The 25,619-nt window shown below is 41.2% G+C and overlaps 1 protein-coding gene across 1 annotated transcript in view; it reads right to left on the bottom strand.

The window, feature by feature from the left end:
• TMEM178B (transmembrane protein 178B) overlaps positions 1-25,110 on the bottom strand; it is a gene marked incomplete at its 5' end in the record, with an annotated part of 211,417 nt that extends 186,307 nt beyond the window's left edge. The window contains one exon of the mRNA XM_083859468.1: positions 24,729-25,110. Within this exon, the coding sequence (XP_083715594.1) occupies positions 24,729-25,110 (382 nt within the window). The remainder of the gene's footprint in view (positions 1-24,728) is intronic.
• Between the last annotated feature and the right edge of the window lie 509 nt (positions 25,111-25,619).

Below are 25,619 nucleotides of genomic sequence, written 5' to 3'. Positions count from 1 at the left end.
GAAAACAGAATAATAGTAATTCTTTCACTGTTTAGGTTTTACACTTTGAGGCAATCTTTTTCCTCAAGACAGTAGTCAGCTCAGATACACAGTCCTTAATGAAGGACTGGGCCTTCTGCTGGGCCCCTTGGTAGAAATCTCGTACTGAAGCTCAGCTTTAATGCTTTGAGGTGAATTTTAATGCACCCATGACTGCAGAACTACACACAGCTGCAGAAGGAGCCCGAGTGCAGGCACAGAGAAAAGCTTTCCCCCACTGCAGGGAAAGCCAGAAAGACATAATTAAGTAACAGCAAAGAGTCAGCCTCCAAGAAGGCACTTCCCAGTTTTGTTTCCCTATAGCTGTACAGAGACATTGCAAGCATGGCTCAACTGCCACTGCTTGGGGAGAGGAGAGTAGGGGAACAGAGGAAGCTCTGGGGTTCAGCTGCAGGCAGTAGTCAACACGTGCTTACCAAGATAAATGAATAAATAAAGCAAAATCAAAATAAAATATCTCAGTTACTAAAACAGGGGCTTTCAGCTGACTCAAATTAAATATCTGCTTTGGTGTTTCAGTTCTGAGAAAAATCCGCTATTTTGAATTTCCAGATCAGTTCTTGCAAGCCTTTCCCAGATTGAAAATCTGCTGCCTGTAGCTTAAAGCGAAATGGACCAACTGTTCTCTCCTCTCCTGGGCTATGGCTCTGGTTCTGCATCTCACCCCATCTGTACCCCAACAAAGCTGAATACCTCTGGGTAGTCACAGCAAATCTGATGGTTCTCTGTGGCTCAAAAAGTCCTGGCAGAGAGCATCTCTATTTGTCCACAGTGTGATATTCTGTGCAGAACAAGGCTGAGCATGTCATATTGGCACACTGGGTAAAAATTGATGTGCTGGGCACAGCCTGGTCTGCTGGTCTCTGCTCTGCCTCAGCAGAGGTGGGGGGAAAGGCTGCCAAAAAGGCTTTCTGCCACCTTGGTATCTTCTGAAGATGGGGGCTGTCTGGGGAGTGTGACTGTCCCATGTATAAGTCAGAGCAACTCAGAGACTGCTCTAATTTATGCAGACCTGAAATACCTTTTACAGCTATTTTACAGATTGTGTTATACTCATTCTATTGAAAGTGAATAAGCACAAAACTTAAAGTCTGTTCTCCTTGTGCTTTTGCTGAGGTTTCAGTCCAGCTGTACTGACCCTGCCTATTCCTAGGACTTCCCAAAAAAAGCGCCATTTGGGATGGTGGTTTAGTCATGCAGACAACTGTCTGCTTATAATTGACTGAGACCAATACATTTCACGTAAGCCACTTATGGTAATGACTTTTGGTCACTAGTGATGTGAACAAGGTCAAGTTAAAACCCATGGGCGAGAGACTGCATAGTCCTTTTTGAGTCCCTGAGGACATCCGTTCTCCAGTGATGATAACTGAAGTAGCAGGGTGGATTGCTGGGAAAACTTAATTTGCAAGCAAGAAAATATCTTGGAGCTTGTGCAGGGCTGTCAGCAAAGTGACTCTGCTGGGCTGGAAATATTCTGAGCAAATATGATAAGGTGAAACTGGCCAGCGCCAAGGCCTCAGCACCATATCACTCCCAGAGCTCAATTTCAAGGATTTAAGAGAGATTTAAGTTGTGTAGAAAAGCTAATTTCTCCCCATAGACATAAACTGTCTATCCCAAAACCAAAACAAGCACCAAGTAATTTTAATTTCTTTTTTCCCTTTTACCTGCATCCCCTTCTTTTAACTATTTACATAACTTGCTTACTCTTCCAAAATGAAACAAGGTCTGAACTGCATGTTGCACAATGCCAGGACAGTAGGAAACAAAAACTGATCATCCATGACCCGAATCATAACTAAATTACTCCAATCATAAAGCAAAAAGTTCAGCTCATCAGTGTTTAAGGGATTCTTCCCTCCCTTTCATTTCTTGCAAAGCAGAACCATGCATTTTCTCCAGAGGCCACCAGCTCCTCAAGCAGCAGCCCAGAACCTGCTCATATAACGAAGGTGTCAAGGGCAGGAGATGTAAGAGCTCAGGGACTAGATACGAGGCCCAACAGATGCAGCTTGAGAGGGGTTGGGCAGTGAACACTTCAGTTGTTTTGGCCATTAAGTGCAGATTCCCTGCAAATTGTATCCTGTGACTACCTGCAGGCTATGGAAAAAAAATACAAATTAAGTTCTTGCTATTTAATTGAAATACAGCAAATCTCTGGTTTTTAAATAGACTGTTTTCCTATGTGGTATAACATCTATATAGCACTTTTAAGTGACATGATGCAGCATGTTAGTGTTTAAAACAACAATAATAACAATCTTATCTCAAGCCCTCAGGATGCTGGGAGGTTCAGCATTGGGTGAAATGTCACCCTTGCAGAGGATAGGCTGAGGAATTTGTGTGCAGTGGTAGCTTGTGATCTGAGCACAGGGGTTTAGAAAAGGGCTGCATTTCATGACCTACAAAAGAGAAAAAAATGAGATTTACATTCCAAATGTGCTGAGCAGCCCTTTCCCTTTAGTTATTAGATGCACTCGGCATAATTCATAATCGCCTGATGCCAGGGGGAGGGGGGAGGTGCCCACTGCCATTCAACCTCAAAATCCCTCCAGGAACAGCAGTACTGCTCTTATTTATATAGTGACAAAAAATGGCTGGCAGGAAGATACCAACAAATATCAGAATAAATAATTCAGTAAGTGTAACGAAAGGTCAAAAAGACTAACAAATGTTTCTGATTCTTCTCCTTTTCTCTCTCCCCATCTTTTATGTACATGCTCTTTCTCTTCCCTCCCAAATTTCCCTGCTTTTGTGCAATATTTCTCTCCCTTCTTTTCCTTATATACACAAAATTATGACTTAAAATGCATCTTTCCCATTTCTCTGCTTTCTAGCCTCTGTGCTGCTGATGGTTTTCCTGCATCTGTCCTTCCTTTCTAACTTTCCCTCGTGTTCTTTCCCTCTTCTACTGCCTGCTCCTGTCATCACCCTACACATCCCTTCTTGTGGGACAACTTGCCATGCTGATTTGCCAGAATAAACTCAGTTCTGAGTTATGTAACAGTAAAATGCTGCTGATGTTGATAAAATCCTCTTGACTTGATCTTGGAGCAGCAGCAGAATGTGGCCCAGCATTAAGAGCACTCCTCGGCTGCACTGCTGTGGCACCAGATCCACCCAAAGCTTTGAAGTGGGTGCATTTATGGCTTTGTGTACTTCAACACATAAAATACTCCACGTCTTGCTCTACATTCAGGAAAGCCAGAGAACCCTTTGACTGACAGGTAAAATCTGAGCTCTTGGCGTCAGGTACTCATTTTCCAGAGGCACAACTTCCATGTAATGTTCAATCATAAATTATGAGTGCAGAAGGCAGCTCTGTGATCACTCACTCAGATGCCCAGTAGAGGTCACAGGACTGTCTGGAATTCATTTCTGTTCAAAAAACACAGTCTAGTTTTCAAGATTTTCAATGGAGAATTTGCCACCTCCAAGAAGAAGCTGTTCCTTGGGTTAATACATTCCCCACTAACTGGCCTTATATCTCATTTGAATTCAGCTGGTTTAACCTCAGCTTTCCACCTGTGGTGAACCTGCCAGATACAGAGTTCTCTCTGAGCAGGTTCTCTTTCCATATACAGCTTTATAGCCTATGATTAAGCCATCCCTCAGTCCCTTCTTTGTTAAGCTTGGCTGGTTGAGCTCCATAAGCCTTGCATTACCAATCATACTCTCCTCAACCATTTCCACAGAGATACCTGGTTTGCATTATTATTTAGCATTCCCCAAACTGTTATTAGTATACTTTATGGATCACTTTGTCATGTTTTCCCTTAGTTCTTTAATTAAAATGATAGCTAGCGTAGCCTAATGCAAAAAGCTGTTACCTGTAACATCCTGTGAAATCTTTTATGTCTATAGAAAATTTCATTTTAAACTCCATAATTTACTCAGCTTTTTGATCCATTTAATGTACATCATGTAGTTTATTAATAAAAAAGTCATCTGGTACCTTGTCAAGTGCCTAAAAAAAGAGAAGGAATAGTCAATCAACACTAGCACCTTTATCAACAAAAATTACTTTAATGAGATCTATTGTTATAAATCCATTTCAATTAGCATTATTTAGTATATCTGTATTAAATTTTTATTAATTTATTAATTAATTATATTAGCTGATCCATTACTTCTCCTGGTATTGTAATATTTAGACTTTTCAAGAGTTTGAATAATATCAGCTTTCTTCTAGGTTGTTGACATTTCACCAGGATCCTGGCAAATTCTAGAAATCACCACTTATATGAATTAAGTCTGGACATTTCCTTAGCCAAGTCTTTTAAAATGCTTGGAATCAAATTATTCAGATCAATTAAATTAAAATGACTGAATTTATTAACTGTTTTGTCAGTCTAAATTACTGCTGGAGAAGAAAGTATTCTGTTGTTATCACGTGGCAAGAATATCTCATCTGGGATTTTCCCAAAAGAGAAATAAAAAAATTTTATTAATTAAACATTATTAAAGATATCCTTGACTTCCACAGGTTTTCTTAATCATTTCCATTTAGCAAAAGACAAATACTATTGTTAGAATTTCTATCATTAATATTCTTTGCTATTACAGAGCATATAATAATAATTTACTTGGAGTGTCTGGGTTTTAATAGCTTTTGGAGCTTTGCTTCCTGTATCAACACAGCAACCTATAGCTTTCCTTCTTGTGCTTCATCTCCTACCTAGCTGTTATCATTCCAAGGTTTTAATTTCCAGATATTTCAGTATGTTGCCCTTTCTTCTTCCTGTATGTGAGAAAAGGCCCATTCACAATTTTTATTTCCTGCTATTTTTACTTCCCCTCATAGCAAAGCTATTGTAGCTTTTAACAATACTGTCTCCTTTCTCAGATAGAGCACTATGGTTTTTTGCACACATGTAGTAGAATGTTGTCGATAAGTTCCCAATTACCTGTCAAGATTGCTTAGATTTTATCTCCAAATTAATTTGCTCCTCCATTATTTTCAGCTTTGTGAAATTTTACACAATTCTTTCTTCTTTTGCTTGCTGCCTTCAGGGCTTTATTTTTTTTAGTACACTTTGCAGTTCAGTGAGATCCATTTCTCAACAGGCAAATATCTATAACTCCTGGATATTTACCTGTCTCTGCATACACAGCTGCAGACACGCAGAGCAGGAAAATGCTCATGCAGAAGGTAAAGGAAATGTGCTGGATCCACTCTTTCAATGCCAGACCAGCACAGAACGATTTCACAAGCCAAATTTGCCATCACGTCACCATACAGCCTGACATCCCCTGTGCTGTTAGAGTCAGCCAAGAGTCAGCAGCCTGGCATTAGCTCAAGTTCCCTGTACACAACTACAGAGTCATCAAAGTGTACTGAAAGCTCTGAATCTGTGCTGGAAGGAACAATTTAAGTGAGTTAGGCAGCATGATTCAAGTCACCCCTAGATATGCAAGGCTCTGCTACCCATGGGTAAAGCAGGCAAGTTTTCTAAGCAAATCCCTTCCCAGCACAGGGGTTTAATGATCAGTGAAAGCTGCTGGCTTACTCCCATCCCAACTGTGGTTCAGCTGCTGCTCAGAGGTCAGCTCTGCAGGCACTTGATAAAGCTTCAATTAAGTGCTCTTCTTGCAGCACTGGCTGATTTACGCATCTCGTGCCTGCATCGGCCATTTTGCTGAATAAGCCCGCATGACGGCAGCGACCGCACATGCACAAGTGCCCAACTTCCCCTGCCTACAGCACAGTTAAGCTCCTCAGCCTTGGGTGTCATCAGGAACCTCAAAATAAATGACAATATTCAAATAAGTGCTTAAAAGGATGGGAGGAATAGAACTGCAGAGCCCATAGTACAAATATTACTACAGATGCTTCAGCTGGGGAATTAATAATTCATGGCATATCTATTCCAGACAGTGTCTGAGCTGTTATTTCCTCCCACTGTCATGCATGTCGGTGTTTAGATGCTACTGTGATGGGATGGTATAAAAATTTCAGTGATGTGGTCATCATGGTATGCTTCTCTAGCCTGTGTAATAACCTGAAAGATCAGCATCTCCCCTAAAAGGTTACGATGGAAAGGCCTGACCCTACCTGCTTGTAAATGGGGGTCACACTTATCTGCAGTGAGCAGCTTTTATCGAAGCCTTGCACTCGTGTTCAATTGCTTGGGCTACAAGTCAAAATGGAAAGTGACTCATAATGATTGCAAATCCCTCTGGGAAATATGAAAAAGTAACAAGCCTAAGATGATGGAAATTGTTTGGTCGACACAGCGTGCATCAAGGAAGATCTGGGTTATTTGTGAGTGAGACTGGTTGAAAAGGAATGTTTACATTTGTCACTTTCACAGAAGAAATTAGTTCTACAAGAGATCACAATGTCAGAGGTGCACTGGATTATTCAACTAAAGATCTAACATTTTTATTTGTAAAGCTAGTTATAGGAATTTATATAAACTCTTGGATTTTTTTCCTTGAACTTTTTTTGGCCAGTCATTCAGAGTAGCAACCTCAAAAAATTCACTCAAATGTTTATCAGCCCTGGCACAAAATCTTCCTCTTTGCCAGGAGCATTGTAAAGAAACAAATGAACATAATTTCACTCTCTCCTCAGGAAAAAAAAAATACATATCCCAGCCAAACAGGCAAATGGAATTTCACAAGACTGAATTGTTGACATGCTTTTATTATATCAACAAACAAAACGTTAACTGCAAGTCTTACAAGGCACTTGCCTTGTATATAGGTCATTTTCTCTAGGCAAACCTCCTGCTCCACTCAAGGTAATATTTCAGGGGACTCACATGGCAGTGAACCTATGCAAAAAGGAGTGATTAGTAAGTCCCTGGGAGGTTTGGTTTAGAAGGCCTTTCTCCAATTTTTTTTTTAAGACTTTTCACAAGCAAAAATCAGTGCTGGGCAAAATCTGTGTCCTACTGAAGTCAAAGGCAAGTTTGCTTCCAACTTCAGCAAGCCTGACTTAGCTCCCCTGTACTTAAAAGCAGTTTTGCTTGAGCAAGAACAGAGTAAAAGCTATGTGTGATCTTCAGCACGTTGCCCTGGGCTAACTCCAGGGAACACAATCTTCTCAAAGCCCAGCTGCAGACATGAGAACTTATTTAAGGCTACTTTAAAATGCAAATTACACTGGCATGCTCATCATATGCCTATGGATCCACTAACATGAAAATACGCACAGTCCAGAAATATCCATGATCTAACTTAACTCTCAGCACCAGGATGCTGTGAGTTAAGAGTGAAAATCCCATATAAGCATCCATCCTGAACTTATACAACAACATACAGTCTATCAGCATGGATTTGCTCTGATTTTTCATGTTGTTCTGGGTTTAAGTCAGAACCCCTAACCTCATTTTAGTACGGATTTTCTGCAGACTCACTGACAGAACAATGACAGCCACCCAGGAACTGCAAGGATATAAAAAACTGTCCAAAGGTCTGTGGCCAGAGCTGATACAGTGAATGATTACTATCACCAATTACTTCTTGACACTGCATTTTGCAGAAGCAATATGATCACTGATTATTCAAGGTAGCAAGGAAAAAAAAATAAAATGGCATCCCAATTACTCTCATTTAATGATTCTGGCAGCCTGAGTTTATTTTGTTGTGTTAGTGCTACCCACAGCACAAGACCCATGGCAATGTCCCAAGGATTACAGGCAGGACAGAGTTATTCAGGTCCCATGGAAACAACCAGAAAAGCAGGAGCAGTTCCCCACTGGCAGCAGGAGCCCACACAGGTGTAGCATTGCAGGGGGTCACAGTCTGCACAAGGAGGGGGCGTGTGCCACGTGCCACAGGGCACAGGAGGTAACAGGCCACACAAAGGGCAGCTGTCAAACCAGACTTCCTCCACAAATCACCCCACAGTGATAGCTGTGGATGATCAGCATTGTCAAACATGAGCCTGCAAGGACAAAGCCAGCAAGGAGATTTTGCCAGGGTTGGTGCTGCCTGGAGGGTATGACCCATCTGTGATCTGTAACCCTGTATCCTCTTCCCCTTCCCATGCTTCCTGGTGCAAAGCGAAGCTGCAGAGACCACAAACTACTGGAAATTTTGTCCCCAGCCTGAACTTGTTTAAAGGGTTAATTCCAAAAGGTTCCTGCATCCTCTCACATACTCCTCTGAACACATGCTTCATGTTAGTCACAGCTTCCTAGCAAAGCTGTGTGCTCTGATTCATGCTAGATTCTTCCCATGACTGAAAAAGGGACATGTTCAGTTATCTGTCTTAGTCCTAATGGAAACAAGCTGATGCCTGCTGTATTTCACTAGAGCTATGTCCCATCTAATTTTAAATGTCACTTGTAATAGCTGTTTTTTCTTCCCCAAATAACTTTTGCAGCCCTACAGTTGAAGTCATCTAAAACCACAGGATTGGAGTTTGAATGGTCCCTGATATTATCAGTGAGCCGAGCCATTGCTCTGCACCTCAGCCACCATTTTCCCTTTCCATCCTTAACTGAGATGTACGTGCAAATCCAAAGGAACCATTCCGTCAAATGTGGTGAAGCTATCAAACACATTGCTTCTCTTCCACGGCAGAAGAAGCCTACCTAAAGGCAAGGGAATATCTAGGTAACTGCAGCCAATAGAGAGATTTAGGGCTTTCACAAGGCATGACAAAGCTGTCATGAAAGAAATAGAGCAGTCCTGGGATCTTGAAAAGACAATAGTGTAAACAATGAGGAGGACTTGTTTGATAATAAGTTATTCCCAGCACACCACAGTATGCTCTTGAGCCTCCTGAATTCGCTGCCATCTGCAATGCTCGTATTCCCTTGAAGGAATTGCTGCATTATCCAGAAGCTCAATTACGCAAACTTATTCAGAGTCCCTTATGATGTTTGGGTTATAAGGCTCATGCTGTATATTGATTTGTCTTCTCCTCCTCCCTGCTCACCTCAGGGCCTCGTTTCCTATTTTGTGTACATTGGTTTCCTGGATTGCAGAGGGAATTGTCTCAAGGTCATACCAAGATGCTTCAGTATGGCTCAGCTATGAAAAATGTATGTAGCCAAAAATATTATTTAAAAGCAATAGACTGAATATATAATGCCTGTGGCCTGAAGGAGCCCTGATGTATTTAAGATACAGGGATATAGAGGCAGACTTTTAAAAACTGCCTGTACTTCACCAGTTAAAAGGAGGAGAATGAATGAGGCTGTGATCTGTCAAGTGATCCTTCATCACTCCCAGCACAGGCCCATAATCCTTTGGTTGTGATTATGCAAAAGAATATTACATTGATCCTGTAAAATATCTCTGATTGGATCAATGTTATTTTCTCTCGCATTGGCAAGGTCTTACCAGAGAATGACTATAATTCCACTGCTAACACTGTCTTAGTGAAATCCCCCAATAAATCCTCCAAGCAGCACTGTTAGTAATACCTTTATTAGACTAACTAAACAAGATATTTATATGCAGGGCTTTCCAAAAGACTCTGGTTCCTGCTTCATTTTCTGGAGGAAAACTTGATCAAAAATTCAGCTGGAAGAATTGCACCCAAGGAGGCTCTGCAAAGACAGAAATGGCAGGTGAAATTGCCCTTTCAAGATGAAAAAGGTTGGTCACAGGTTTGCCCTTGTCCTGCCTCTACTACAGTAAGGACCCAAATGCATCTTTGTCGGAAAAATCTCGCCATGAGTCAGGTACACAGGCAGCATTGGAGTTCAGGCTCTTCCCACACATTCCACAAACATGCCAACAGTTTGCTAAAGCCAAAGGCAAAACATGGTCTTTATGTATCTTTTGTCACTTCAATATTTGTTCAAGGACAGATTCTGGCCTTCACACTCAACAAAAGGCCAGCTCCCAATGCAGCCATTGCTGTCTCTCCTTACTAGTGCTTCCATTCTCTTACATTCTTCCCCTTCTCTCTTTGCATAAGTTTCCTCTAATTTTGCCACCATTTTCTTTTCTCCCCAACTCCAAGCTTTCAGTCCCGGTGGTTTCATTTTCACTCTGACCTCCCCTTCATTAGTGAATTTGAATTTTCACATTCTGGCTTGAAACAGGATGCTCCAGTGAAATGACTGTGATCACCTTTCATTTTTCCAGGCTGCCTGAGGGCTCAGGCACCCACTGCATCTCTGCTTTCCCTTGGTTCACTTCAATAAAGTTACTTTAATCCATGAAAGCTACAAATTTATTTCAGACTTACCTTCCTAAACCTTTAATTAGAACCACAAGAATCACAAAAAAACAAAGTAGTGCTTCTAATATAAAGCTGGAGAACAGCTGAAAGACCAGTTTATACAGCCATAGATCAATTAGCAGATGGAAAAGCTACAAAGACAATATATCAACAGAAAAACCTCAAACAAAAAAACAGCGTGGCAGACAATAAGCCTTCTTTAATCCATTGAAACTGGATTGGCATCTGTGGTAGGTAAACGTTGGTTCTTACGTGTTTCATGTGAAAACTTTCTCCACATTTTTACAGCAATATACTAAAATGTCAGAGGAGTCACTTCTCAGCTCCAGGCCCTTAGAAACAAAGGAAAAATAATCGATATATTATCTTTGAAAAGGACCAGCTTCATGGCAGAAGAAACAGTTAAAGACCATAGACAGAACTCCTGATCTATTTCTTCCACTCACATCCAGTTTTTTACATGTTGCCTCTATCTTTTGGTTCAAGTATGTTGCACCAGATGCCTACACCATGATGTCAGCTTTGAAGATCATTGTCATAGTTGTGATGGAAAGTGAAACTTTCTCAAATTAAAACTTAAACTCAGGAGCACTGACCTGCATTTTAGCACAGACCAAAACCCTGGAAAGAAAGCATTGAAACGAATGGAGAAATGTTCATATTTGGTCCCCAAGTACTAGAACCAAGTCCTACCCTGGTGTAAATTGCCATGAAGATAGATATAATTGGGGCAATTTGTGCCTTCTGAGAGCTAAACAGTTGGATCTCATTTCAAAACACAGATTCTAAAGACATGCAATGAAACATTATCACAAGCAGCCTGAAGAGCCTTAGTCCTCAGAGGAGGTATTTCAGTCCCTAACTCTTGTGCCCAAGATGAACATTCAAATAACTTAATTTTGTCAACCTAGGTGACAGGTACAATGTACCATCCAACAACTGCAATCAACCATATGCAATCATAGCAGGTCACCTCAAATTTCAGGTTCAGGAACTCCCAAAATGCCATGGATTACATTCAAAGGAAGGAGACTCTTTAAAGAAGCCATGCCCTTCCAGTCATCCCAATGCCACCAGCCAAAAACTACACCTTGGTAACACAACCAAATGGACATCAAGACCCCTCCGATAGAAGCAAGGCTGACAGCAGTTGAAGCACAGCTTGAGTTTGAAGATTTGCCCATACCTCAGCACTGTGGGCAGCTTTCTACTAAAGGAAGTCCTGCTTCTTTTCCCTTTCTCTCCCTTTGTACTCGTATTCTTAAGAGGACTTTGGTGCTGAAGAGTTCATCTGCTCCTGCTCCAGCTGCTTCTTCATTTAAAGGCATTGACAAAGCAATTAGTTGCTGTGTCACAGGCCGGATGCTAACAATAACTGATGAACATGGCGGGAAAGGTGTGCCACAAGTTCTGGTATGGCACAGAATGCAGGGGACACCAGTAAGAACAGCATGGGGGACAAGAAGGAAAGACTGGAGGAGAAGCTGAGGCCATCCCTGTAGTGCCTTCACTGTCAGTGTGAGGGAGACCTTACATTGACATACATCTCTCCTCCTTCCAACCAATCAAGTAGCCTCTCCCTCCTTCCCTGGAAGACACTTAAACAAATTGCTACACTCTTCCCAATGATACCTTCTGTTTAAAAAAATGTTTGAAGCAAGTCCCCGTGCTTCCTCCAAATGGAATTTTCCAGGTCCAGAGGCCAAGATACTGTATAGGCCCATTCTGCAGCCACTTCATCACTGATAAAGATGGACCATATGGAGTGGTCAGTGAGATTTAGTCCTGCTCCTGTCCCCACAAAGTTGATGTCCTGGGAGTCTGTGACTACCTTTCCCATCAGGATCAATGAGTTAGAAGGCATAGCATTTGAAAACTGGAGGCTTCTCAAGACACCAGGTAGAAAGGATTCCTCTTTCCTCTTGAACACAAAATATTATTTAATGGAAAATGGATTGCTTAAGTCTACACAAATAAGCCAAGAAAACCACTTTTCTCTGCCCTTGTTCCAAACCCTCAGCAGTGTATAGTGGCTTAGCATAGCTCACATTCACACAGCTCAGCACACAGGCAGAGGACCTCACATCCAGCTGCTCCCATATATGTGACATGCTTGTAGAGGCAATGCCAGCAACCTCCAGCCTCCCCTCACTCGGTCTCTGCCACCACCTTTTCCAGTTCACTCAAAGCAGAATGGGGCCTGTTCATCAGATTGCAGTCATTCCTCAATGGAAATAGAAAACAGAAATCCTTTCTCTGATTCACCTTAGATACAGCCCTGCTTCTACAGGTGCTCAGGCAGAGGGCTGAGTAACAGTTCTTTCCAGTAATGCAGAAGGCAGATTTGCTACTGGGAGTGTCAGACAACGTTCTCTGAACTTTCGGACAGGAAGAGCATCTGCTCTTGTCTTGCTCCCTACTTGCTCTACCTTTCCTGGGAGCTGAGCTGTAGCCCCAAAACGCTATCCTAGATGATGTTTTCCTACCTTTAGTGCTGTGGAGCCTTTATGTTCGCTGTAAGACCTTTCCCAAAGACTTCTTTGAGGATTGTGGTCTCCTGCTTCACACACAAGTGAACAAGGCCCATAGCGGGTCGTTTAGTCCTTGAAAGGTGGTGGATCCTGCACCAAAATCCATCCCAATATAAGGAAACTCACTCACCATCGCCAACCAAAGGGTTGAACATTTTGTGAACTGAAATACATCTCATGATAATTTAAATATGTGAGAAGAAGAGTTTAATTCTGCTGCTGCCAGCCATTCTGAACATTTAAATATAGTATGGAAATTTTCTTTTATTTTATATAAACTGTTTTAATGAAGAAGATGAAGGCTCTGCATTCTCTTGGCTTATGAATATAAATAGCTAAGAATCTAAGAGGCCTTTGTTGTTGTTGAGCTAAGGCCATCTGAAATGAAAGCACATGAAGGAGCCAGGAAGCAAAGACCCTAGTAACCACATTATTTCAAGGAAAGGTGAAGTATGCATTAAGTGCTCAGAGTCCTCTTCTCTAGTCCTTCCTGGACGTGTGGGGTGTCACAAGAATGAAAAAAAAGTGTGTCTCAGATCTAAGTGAGAGACAAAGAAGCTGGGATAGTGCAGCTGGATTTGCCTTAGGTCCCTTTCCTCTCACCAGACACCTGTGGCTGGTGTCAGGCAGCTCAGTGGCAAACACTCCTTCCATCAGGTCCTGCTTGATACAGAGCTGGATACACTCTTTCATAGGAAAAAAAAAAAAAAAAAAAAAAAAAAAAAAAAAAAAAAAAAGTGGAATTAACAGTAATAGTAAATTAATCCTTCACAGTCCTATGGATGTTTCACAAGCACACAGTACTGGAAAGGACTCTATTCATTTTTCTTGCATAGCAGGCAATATATCATAGAATCATAGATACATTTAAGTTAGAAAAGGCCTTTAAGGTCATCAAATCATTCTAGTTGGGCTTTGGCCCTTCTAATTTCTTTCCTCCATAACCTCATTACAACCTTGTAGTTCTCCTGAGCTGCCTGCCTCTTTCTCCAAAGGTCATAGTCTCTCCTTCCAACACACCACTAACTCTTGCGTCTCTACTGCCATATGGATCTCCAATCTCTACCTCCACTGCAACAGCAAATTGAAGGGCCTTGCTAGCACACTGTCCCTAAAACATTGGTATGCCACCCTCAAGCTTATCTCTAGCAAGCCGGGCTTTATCTCTTCCCCCCTTCAAATCTAGCTTAAAGTTCCTTCAATGAGCTCTGCTAACTTCTGTGCAAAGATGCTACTGGCCCCGTACTTCAGGAATTCTACTGTTGCCTTCATCTTGATACTTCCCCTCCCAGCATTTTTTGCCTTCCCTCGGTCAGTTCCTTAAACACTCAGTAAATTGTGTACTAATTACCTTAACCTTGCAACAAACCATTTCCTTAGGGGCAGAATATAAAATCCTTTACCAAAACCCTGATAATTTAGGTCTAAGGCATTTTCTTATCTTAAACCCCAGTTATCTTCCTAGCAAAATATATCACAGTAGCTTGGCACACTTCAAGTAGGAAAACATATGTTGCATGTTTATTTCATTTTCCCCTGTGCATTTAATTAATCTCTCCTTTAGAACTTACTTTAAACACTGCTTGGTATTATGATCAAACTAAAAGGTCCACTGTGGCCCAGACAACTTTTTGCTCCTTTCTTTAAATATAGATTTGCTACTTTTCATTCATAATGTACCACACTAATTAGACAGATTTATTGAAAATCCTTTTTACTGGACTTACAATGTCACGTCTTTCAGAAGACTGAGATGGAAATTGTCCAACTTCCCAATTTGAGCCCATTAAGTTATTTGAGTTTTTCCATTTCCCCTGTTCCTGTTAGCTGGCTCCTTTGTCTCTCTGATCATGATAACATTCCTCCCTTTCTCTTTAACCATTACAGAATATCATATGAACAAAACTGGACAGTCTTGGGAACTGGTAAATAGAAAGGAGATGAAATTTAACAAGAAACATATAATTAGGGATCAACAATGACAAATTTCTTTCCAATGTGAATTGTTGTTCTGCAGAACTTTTGCATTGTTGAGCAACTGTCCTCTGTGTAAAACAGGGATAATTCCAGTCTTCAAATTCCTATATGTTTAAAAATCAAGAACAGTATTCAAATATTATCTTAATCAGGGCCACTCAAGTACCTAAGACAAAGAAATGTAATTAGATCATCAGCTACCATAAATCATTACCTCTTCAAAATCAGTCTAGTGACCCTAATCTACACCTCTAAGATCTGAAAAAGTTGTTTCTTTTGTGCTTGTTTCCGTTGTAATATTTATGCCAGTAAATGACCATTAGGCAGAAAGAAAAACTATGTGCACTATAAAGGATCTTTTGCATATTCAAAGGTAGGCACTGATTAATACAGACACAGACACAGAGACAAGAATCATACATTCATATTGAGGCAGAAAGATCTTTTCAAATAGCTTTTGTTATCCAATAAAATTAGCATAACTGTTTCATCCTATTAGAAAACCTAGAAATACATTTAGGAAGCTTTTTTCAAAAGTCTGCTGTTAAAACTCAAAACCAACCAAAGCTCTCAGAATTAAGTAACAGCTGCAATGAGAGATTCTGTGTCTTTCACTCAATCTGGTGGGATATCTTGACAGGGTACACATTGCTGTGTACACAGGATATCCTAGAACTCCTTTTCCTTAAATGCCCACAGCTATGCATACCATTCTCCACACACACACCACTTTGTGGAAAATATCCTGAATTAATACTGGATATTCATTTATCTTTGAAGTTCAAGCTGAGACTGGAGTATTGGCTGTTACAAGCACTGGACAAATTTGCTGAACTCTACTGGGGGGAGCCATGCTTACACCTCTGTAAGGTTACACAGGATAAACTCACAGCAGGAAGGTAGAGCAAGTTATAGAAGAGTCACAGTGGTAGTGACTTCTCTGCCCTTTAAGCCATATGTTTTAATGTCTCCTCTGTTCAGTGTACAACTCTGTTTGACCCAGTCAGTCGCCAGAAAGGCAGGGCTTCATACAGAACCCTGGGTTTTCCCCCCATCCTTCCCTGGAAAATCCCCTGGACTCTTTCAACAAGCACCATTCACCTCTTCACACTAAGCTTTCCTGGCCTTTCTGTCACCTCAGATCATCAGTATCAAGGACTTCTTGCCTGCCCTTATCCTTTTATCATCCTCTTTATCTTTCCTTTCCTTTCTCTATCTGTAGATGTTATCCACGCTGCATTCTTTCATTCACAGACTTTTTGCCTTGCATTCCCATAGCTATTCCTGCCCTGTACCCCAAATGCCAGCTGATCCATACCAGCTGGTTTCTGCTATGTGTCACACAGCAGGACATCTCTAGTGGGAACCCTCCTGCCTGGCTAAATTTCTCCACTATAAATGCATTGTTACCCCATTCAGTTCTGCTCATTCCCCAGACTTACTACTCCAGTTCAGTTACATCTCAGACTCACAGTCACAATCACCTCTTTGCCACATTTGGCTCACTCCTCAGACCCTCCTGTCTCCTCCAGCCCCCACTTCAGCTGTCACACAGGATTTCACCTGGTTCTTCCATGAGAAAACGACAAACCATGATCTTCCTCTTCCAGCAGCTTTGCCTTCTGTTTTCTCTTCCCCTCCTACAACTCCTTTCCCATTCTTCTCTCCTACAGATGAAAAACCTCCTATGTGGCTCTCTTCCTTTCTTTTATTTGCCACTGAGCTAATCTTACCCTACCTCCTGCCTTTACTTATGGCTGCTCTTGTCCTCTTGCTCTCTCTTTGCCTTGACCTCTCACACCCCTCTGCCTCTTAACTCTCATAACACAAATACCATTCAGTCTCTTTCTTCTTAAAATATTCTCATCTTAAAACAGTCTTTCATCTTAAAGCATTTATTTTCCTCTATAAATACCATGTCTTTTCCTCTCCTCCCTTCCTCACCAACCTCTCTGAATATGCCAGCTACAAACGTTGCCTGGGGTCCTCCCCACTAGTTCACTGCAGCTTCCTCTCCTTTGCAACCACTGCTGAAATCTTTACTTAATGCACTGGGCAATCTTCAGCACAGCCTGAATACTCTGTTCTCACCTGCTGCAGCACACTGGCTACCTGCAGTAGTCTCCTGTGCTGTTTAAACCTGAAGTGGTGTCCCTCTTCAGCTACCATGGTGTTACTCACATCTATTGCACCACCTTTGAATCTGCTCATCTGCTCCTTTTGCACGCCCTCCAGAAGACACTTTTCTTCTCCCAGATCTGCTGGGGTTCATGGGGCTTTTCTCTTTCTATATTTCACTCCTTGATAATTTCTAGCGCAAACATAGATTCTGCTCTCCATGTAGCAATTTCCAGGCTCACTCCTCTAACACAAACTTGTCTCTCTAGGCCCATACCCACAATACCTCTAATATTTCTTCATGGACACGTATATAACAAACTCAGCTTGTTGTAATTAAAACAGAGTTCCTAATGGTCTTCTTCCTTCTTTACTCTCCATATGCTCTCTTCAGTAATTCTCCTCTAGATCATCACAGACAATGCTAATACTTTTCTTGTTGTTCTGGTCAGGAACTGGACCAACATTTTTGTCTCTCACCATGCATATAGATCCAGGTTTGCGTATAGATCTAAGGTTGGCATATTCTTTCACCATCCAGGCTCTCAACACCTCGTGCCTTTATTACTACAATATTTCTTTTTCTGACCTTTACAAATGTGAACTTGCCCTCCATGTATCCATTTAGGATGCTGCTAGAAATGTAATTTTCGAAACACATCACTCTGACCACGTCATTTCTCTTAGCAGCTGTAGACTGCTGTCCCCATATCTATCTCATTAGTGTAATCTACTTGTCTTCATTAAGGAAATGTCAACTTCTTCCTACAGCCAACCAAAGCGGTCAATCCCCATCACCTACTTATGAATATTTCAAGCAGACATGACCCATGATTTTTCTGGTGCCATTCCTCAGTCTTTGGAAGACCACCCTGTAAATATCTGCACTTGTTATTCATTATCCTTCTTTACAACTCCTGCAGGATTCCCACATTTTGTGATGCTCACAGGAATGTGGATTGCCTCCTGGTGTTCTAAAGCCACTACCACTCACACTGAACATAATTACTTTGTAGTCTCGTTGTACTCTCTCATAAGGCTGCATTCACTGCCAATATTTAAAGTGCAGCCACATGTCAAAAGGACAGGAACATTTTTCTGATCCATGATTTCTGATCCATGATTAAGGCTCGTAAATCTAAGGGTAGAATGCGAACTGGCATTAATAATAGTGAACGAAATCCCTATTATACTGCTACTGAGCTGAGGTATGAGAGATTTAGTCACTTGCCTCAGGTCATAAAGAAAGACTATGGCAGAGCTTGGACTGAATTCTGGCTTTGTAAGCCCCTGCCCTAACTGCAGTACTACCTTTCTTTCATCTATTTTGGTACTTATCTACAAAGGATTATCATTTCAGCAGGCTCTGCTAGGCAGTTCTGAATATTTATTTATAAAAGAATTACATCTAATGAGAAAGAAAATGGATAGTTTTCTATTTTTTACTCTGATGTCTCTCCTACAGGGAAAATATGTTAGTTTATATTCTTTTCTTTTATGTGGATTCTATTCCGAATTATCTGTTAAGAGAACTTGGATTCCAGAATCCACATTATTTATTTATTTATTCCTTAAAAACTAAGAAACACCATCTCATTTCTTTCTTTTGGTCCTAAAGAGGTAGATGTGTAGTTAAGAGTTCCAGCAGCAGTTTGTGAGCAACGAGCCATTAGGTAACTCACATTATAAATGACTGTCATTATTTCTGCTAAACCTACAAAACATAAAGGCTTCTTATCTACTGGTTCTGCAATAGTTAATGAACTCATTCCTCTCTTGAAGCTTTTCTAAATGCACAGAAATACTTTTTCAATGAGAAAAAGCAATATTAATATGGATTTTTATTGTGGGAGATGACAAAATTGTTCAGGCCGTTTCATCTCTATTAAAGTAAAATTATCTTTCACATTTTTATTTTTGCAGTGAATAGAACACAACTGTGCTCATATTAAATTTTTCCTCCACAGCTTTTGCAAATTTTTAGCAGTATGCAGAAAGGATAAAAACGCTGAGATTCCTCAAAAGGATTTGGATGTTCAATTAAATGAACAGGAATTAAGCATGCAGTCCTGCAGGCAGCTCTGCAAATATCAGTTTCTCTTGAGAAGGGCACGATCCCGTCATTTTTACTCAGGCAAAATTTCCATTTGTCTTCACTGGCAAATTTGTTTGAAAGCCAACAGCTTGATTGAAATTTGCCCTTTAAAAAGTCATTATTAAAACCAGTTGCTGTTCTGTTAAATTACATATATGTTCTTAGTATTTTTAGCAGATATATATTATCAAACTAATTATCTCAAATGTGTCAGAGGAATGTGTCAGGCTCTTATTACTTGTGGCAAAGAAACTTTTTAATTAATTGCTACTTAAATTTGATGCAATTAAAATATTAAATTGCTTATTCAAAATATGATGGGCCAAATCCTCCTGGAACTCATGCGCACGAACCAGTGATTTGATCCACTAAAGGATTTTAGAAAATCCCTGAACAAGAGGATGGATGGCTGTGCTGTATCTCAGTTGTTTGACTTCCAGTCTTACATCAACAGACTAAGTATAATTTCAGCATCAAAACCTGCAAAACTGAATACCTGGATAGCCTAAGATTCAACTCCAGTGCTGTCTACTGCCTGAATTTAAGTGGATGCCTCCAGCAGAACTCCAGCTGTGACAGGAGGGAGCACAGACCTTGCACTGGCCTTTCTAACCAGGGACAATTTTAACCTCAAAGGAAACACTAAAGGCCTGAACTTGCTGCATCACCATGTTCAATAAAACATTTACTATTGACTTCTCTAGGATCAGAATCAAGACTTCAATAAAGTCCCTTTTTTAATGAGTCCATTTGGAAAACAGTTGGGATTTCAAGCACAGATTTTAAACAAAGCATTTGAGTCTTTAATGTATAAAGGATACATGAAAAAAATCGCTGTCTTAATTTACCTGTCAAAACCATTGAATTTTAAAAGTCAAATCTAGAGTATTGCAAGGTATCGCAAGAATTTTTACAAAAATAAATCATTTTGCTCCTAGATATAGCTGCAAGTAGCTTCTCTTCAGTAGCCTCTTTTCATTTGTGTATAAATAATCCCTAGTGACGGCTGGACTAGCCCTGTTAAGCCTTTCTTCCTCAGTTATGCTGTGCATCTGACAAACCAAACCAGAGGATGCTTTCATCCCAGAAATCTTGAATATTATTTCAGGTGGAGGTAGGCTGCACAGGAATTACAAAGCTTTTTTGTTGGTTTTCTTTTCAATGGTGGCACGGGCCAAGTGTACTCACAATAAAATGTTTTAAAAATAGGATTTACTATGATTTCCACAGATCTCAGGGGAAGAAGGAAGGTAAAGGGAGGGTTGAAATAATAAGGTCATTGTAAATTCTGGGGGTTTTAAAATAAAAATTGGATTCCAATAGCAGGCAGCAGAGCCCCATCCAGTCAGGTGTAACTGGCAGCCTTCCAAAGGCGAGATGAGAGGTCCTCTGAGTAGTAATTGTCTAAATGGAACAGACTCTGGTTATTGTACAACTTCTTCATCTACTTTATTGTACCTTTATAATAAAATGATGTAATTCCCTTTTTTCCTTTCTTGTTCTCTTCTCAACTACTGCCAGAAAGCATCTGAGCAACACTGCCATAGGATACAGGCAGACTCTGTTGCTCCCCATTTTTTTTTTTCTGGCTCACTACAAGTTGTATACAAGGAGTAGTGAGGTGCTGGTTGCCAAAGCAGGACATAAACTCTGCCTTCTCCCAGACATTCGCCTGCATTCCAGCTCTCTGCTTAGTGCCCGAGTTGGGTGGCTCACTCAGAGTTGTGGCTTGGGTGAGGCTTCTTGCTTTTGCTAGAAACTCCATAGTAAACAGTGGATCTGACAGGACAGAGTGAGCACGATGCCCAAAGGGGCCTCCAGCAGCAAGGCTACTCTGTTTGGGGAGGAGACTGGACAAACACCTGAGAATCAGAAAAAATTTCGAATATTGTGCTGAACAACCCCAGAACCAGCATCTCCTGACTCTGCAAAGCTTTAGGGATCAGGAGTGAAACTGGTCCTGAGATGCTAAAAGGCTCGATCAGATGTGAAAGCAGAATCAGAGGAACAGCATTGTTAGCTCCTTCTTATTCATTGGTCCCTCTGTACCAGAGTGCTTTCCTTCAGTCCAAGTAGTCCATTCCCAGAAATATAGATTATTCAGCTGAGGAAAAGTTAGCAAGACTGAGATCTCAGTTTGCATGTTCAACTCCAATAATTTCTTTACTGATTGCAATTTCTGTTGTTTCTGATTTGATTTTTTTTTTTCATGATGACAAAGAGAAGAAATGAACTGCCTAATTTTGTTGCAGCTTTAGAATACTCCTCAGGTCTTCAGTCTCATGCTTGTCTGCCTCTCCCTGAGTATTCTTACTTGTGACAATCTCTTTTAATTCACTGCCTGTTTACCTAATTGTATTATTTTGAAATACGCACATGGGTTCTATGAAAATACAAAAAAAAAAAAAAAAAAAAAAAAAAAAAATTAAAAAAAAAAGTATAGGAGAAAGAAAAATAGGACCAACTATTTTATATATCTATTATATCTATATAAGAAACATGAAGCAACAGTTCTCCAATTTTTCCAGCAAAATCCAACATAAAGGTCTTGATTTAGTTCTCAGAAAGTAAAAATTAATAAATACAGAATAGAATTACAGAGGTGACCCAACATATTCAGGAACAGAACTGTTTTTTAAAATCACTGGTATCAGAATATTGCAAAGTACCACGGTTCCTGATCCTGCCACAAGCCATTGCCTATAGCTTGTATTAATTTCAGCAGAGTTCATAAGCAGAATAACTGCAGGGTATTTGCAAAGCTAGTTAGGCTCTTAATGACCATTTTTTTTTTATACTTTGATAGACAAATCTCAATAGACGATTCTCAATACTGGAAGTTTTGCCTAGGGAAAAATGCAGGATGTGTTTTAAACTAAATGGATCACAGATCCTGTCCAGCTTTAAAACCAACCAAACAAAAACCCAAAACACTTAAAAAAATTTACATTCAATTGTATATAACATTGCACACAACATTTGTGGCCAGAACCTGCATTAGTTTATCTATTTCTGGTATAGGTGTATTACATTTAATTAACAGAGGAAAGAGAGTTAAAACTCTATGTACCAACAACATCCTCTTTTATAAGGTATTTTCCCTGGATCTCATAGAGAGTGATTTCATCTGTGCAAGGATATGTGCTCCAGTCACATTATTTGAACACTACACACAGAGAATATCTGCAGCCCCTTACACCTGCACACTACATACTCTCCACACACCCATCCCTGCAACTCCTAACTTCCAAAAAAGTATCTGTCATGGAAGCGAAAACTACTTTTAGTTTTTCCCTTTTGTGATAGATCCTGTTGGTATGAACCTGGAATACCTGCTGTGCTTTGAACTCACAGCTCTTCTCAACATTCAACAGCAATAACACTTACTTCAGTTTCATCATATAAGTGGGGATCAAAAAGTGAGGATCATCTCCATTTTTATTTCTGAGCAAGTCAAACACTTTATTTTATGGAATTGCCATTATACTTGCTTTTTCTGTGTTTCAGTCTAGAAGTGCCAAAGGAACACACCTCTCTACAGCATTTATGGATGACTCTTCATCATGGCTGAGGGCTAGAGTATATACAGACCCTCACCCCAGAAAGGCCATCAAATGAACTAAAATGCTGCTATTCAATGTTATAAATCTCCCTCCTTTAGCACTTTTCTCATCCTACAACAGTTTGCTAGAAGTGTATCAGAAAACATTTAGAGCAGGAAAGGGGTGACACACCCAGATATTTGCACACAGCTCCTTTATGTGCACAAGTTGCACTTCTAACCTTGGGGCAGGGACTTTGCCAAGTGTCTCTCTGGCCATCTGCAGACACATAGCCAGGAGTGTGTGAGCAGGGACACTCACTGCCAGGGAATCCCTGGCTACCAGCTGGGTGTTGTACATTTGGAGTTAGTTTGCACACTCACACACACTCATTCACACATACATGAACACAAGCAGGCTACAGCAAGATCTTTCAAAGACCAACTTCTCCTGCATTTAACCACCTCAACTGGTTTGTCACATTTTCCCTATGGTTAACACTTAACAGAGCTGCCATTACACATAACCCAGTGCCACGCAGTTTCAGCTGGTTCTGGCAGGAGAAATGGGCATTCCTGATGCCAGGACAAGGCAAGTGGAGAAAGAGGAAAGATTCTCCCTTATTTCAAGATGAAAATCTTCTCTAATAAGCGCAACTCCATTTGCAAAGGTGAGCTCTGTTGACATGTTTGCCCGCTGTCAAGGTTGAATTTGTTTATTCCCCGAGCACAGCAAAAACACGTGGCAGAGCAATCCAGTTCACCACAGTCAGCCCAGCACATACCATCCTCACCTAGCTGGAGAATAGGAATCACCCCCTTGGCACTGAAACCAGCAGCAGGGTGTCTGGGTGCTGACAGGCTTTCGACATGTCCACTCTCCCTTTACAAATGGGGCTGAAGACATCGATCTGTTTCCTAGGAGTTGTTAAATAGCAGCTGGATATGAAGAGCCCCTAGCAACACAGGCAGGATCCCAAGCAGTGATCCAGGTACACCAGCTGTTTGGACTGGTTTAGTACAAGTATCTACCATGATACTTGTACTTCAGTACAAGTACTGAATGATACTTCACATTCAGTGCTCACTCGTAAAACATATGGAACAAAACATGGGCAAACGTGAGAGAACACCCCTCCTGAATAAGTAGCTTTAAGCAATAATTCCACTTGTAATGTCTGAGAGGGGAATTAATGAAGGCTATCAAGAGAGTTTGGGATAGAGAACACTGTTGGAAAACAAGTATTTTGGAAGATGGCACTGTGTGAGAAGCAATGATTTCACTCCAATGGAAATAAACCAATGGGGAATCTTCTGATTGCAACAGAAGAACCATGAGAGGGAAATGTTTTGTAGTGCAGAGTAACCATGCTGTGGATAGCAAAGATGCCCTCATCCTTTACTGAAACCCTTATCATCCTTGAAAAACATGCATCTTCTGTTTGGGTAGGGGTTTATGCACATGGCCCCATCCTATACTTCAGATCAAAGAAACCTTTGGGGCAAAATGACCATAACCTTGAACCACTACCCTGGGAGAAAAATTAAGACAAAAGACCAAAAGACTAGACAAAAAATAGCACAAAAATGCTACAGGTGAACAGGTGCATCTCCACCCCAAGAGAAAATTATTCCTTTCTAATAAATTCACGTAACGTTCTGTAGATGCTGAAAATATTCCAAAGCACAGCTCATTGTAAACAGCAAGCTGGGTCTCCTCCTGCTCTTTAGCATATCTCTTTGTTTACTCTCCATTTGAGGATGGAAAAAGCCTACATGTGAGCACTGTAAATGGTGTATTTCAGGATGGATGGGGCATTCAGAAAGGCAGTGATAAAACACAGACATATGTAGCCTCCAATAAAATGCTACGTACTTTGCCTGAGCCACCAGGGTCAAACAAATTAAAAATAATAATAAAAAAAATCCAGTGTCTGCTTTATGAATACTTCCTATTGTGTGTGGAAATAATTTGATACCATGGTGATGGGAAGACTATATCAAGATTAGAGAGAAAAGTAGGAAAAAGATATTCTAGGGTGTGTGTTTTCTCAGCCCCATTACCTTCTTGCTCCCAAACCCCATGTCTCAGGAGTAGAGATCCTGTGGGAAATTGCCCTGGCAGTGCTTCTGGAAGCAATGCCCAGCCAGGCCAGTTCACCCATTGCAAGGAGAGATGCCAGCTCCCATCTGTGAGCCCAAATGGCTCTGCTCAGACCCTGCTCGTCTAAGGAGAGGTTGGCGTGTTCATCTGGTAAAAAAACCAGCCCTTACCTTTGGCAATCAGCTCCTCCAGCTCCTGGTCAAATCCTTGTCGGTGGCATTTCCTCCAGAGCCCCATATTCGTGGAGTTGTACTGTCTGTTGCACTCGTCGACTGCGCTCATAGCAAAGATCTGCCTCCTGTTTCTTGCCAAGAGGAGTTTCCCTTCCCAGCGGTCCAACCTAGACCTGCTGGCCCTGAGAGGCAGGTTGTTATTGGAGTTATAAATGAAGCCAGGATCATTTCTCTTAGTGGTGATGCTCTTGCACCTCTCTCTGTGCTTCCTGGCATCAGTTTCGTACCAATGGTCAGAGCAGATTGCCACAGCCAGCATGCCAAGGGCACACAGAGCTAAAGAGAGGCCAGCATAGAGCAGTAACCTTCCAGCAGCCATGCCTCAGCTTCACAGAAACACCATGGACATCTTCACAACAGGCAAAGCCGCTGGGGGTGAGACCACGCAAAAACCACCGGAGCAGCTGCTAGGTGTCACTTGGCATAGGCTGCTTCAAATATTCCCAACTCCCGTGCCTCACATCCACGCTGCAGAAGGATGCTGAGAGCACTACAAAGTTCTGCCCTGGAGGCAGTCTTGGAGTCTCATCTGCCTCTTCTCCTCTGCAGAGGAGACCTGGTGAGGAGAAACACAGCCTTTCACCAGTGACCCCTTCACCACAAGCATCCGAGTGACAGGGGCTGAAGGGATGAATCCCCCTGAAGAGACTTGATGGCTGATCAGTCCATTAATCTCTTTCAATCTGGCCTGCTCAGAAATCCAGAAGAGATGGCTTTCAGATCAGCAAGCTCACTAAAGCATCATTACAGGACAGAAAAGTTCAACAGCCTGACATCTCCCACTTGCAAGCAGCCAGTTGTCCCGGTTTCAGGAATGGGTGGCTTGCC

Source organism: Zosterops lateralis (genome assembly GCF_965231275.1).
Source record: "Zosterops lateralis genome assembly, chromosome: 4".
Taxonomy (NCBI): Eukaryota; Metazoa; Chordata; class Aves; order Passeriformes; family Zosteropidae; genus Zosterops; species Zosterops lateralis.
Note: the sequence above shows the minus strand (reverse complement) of the source record. Positions and strands in the feature narration are given on the sequence as shown.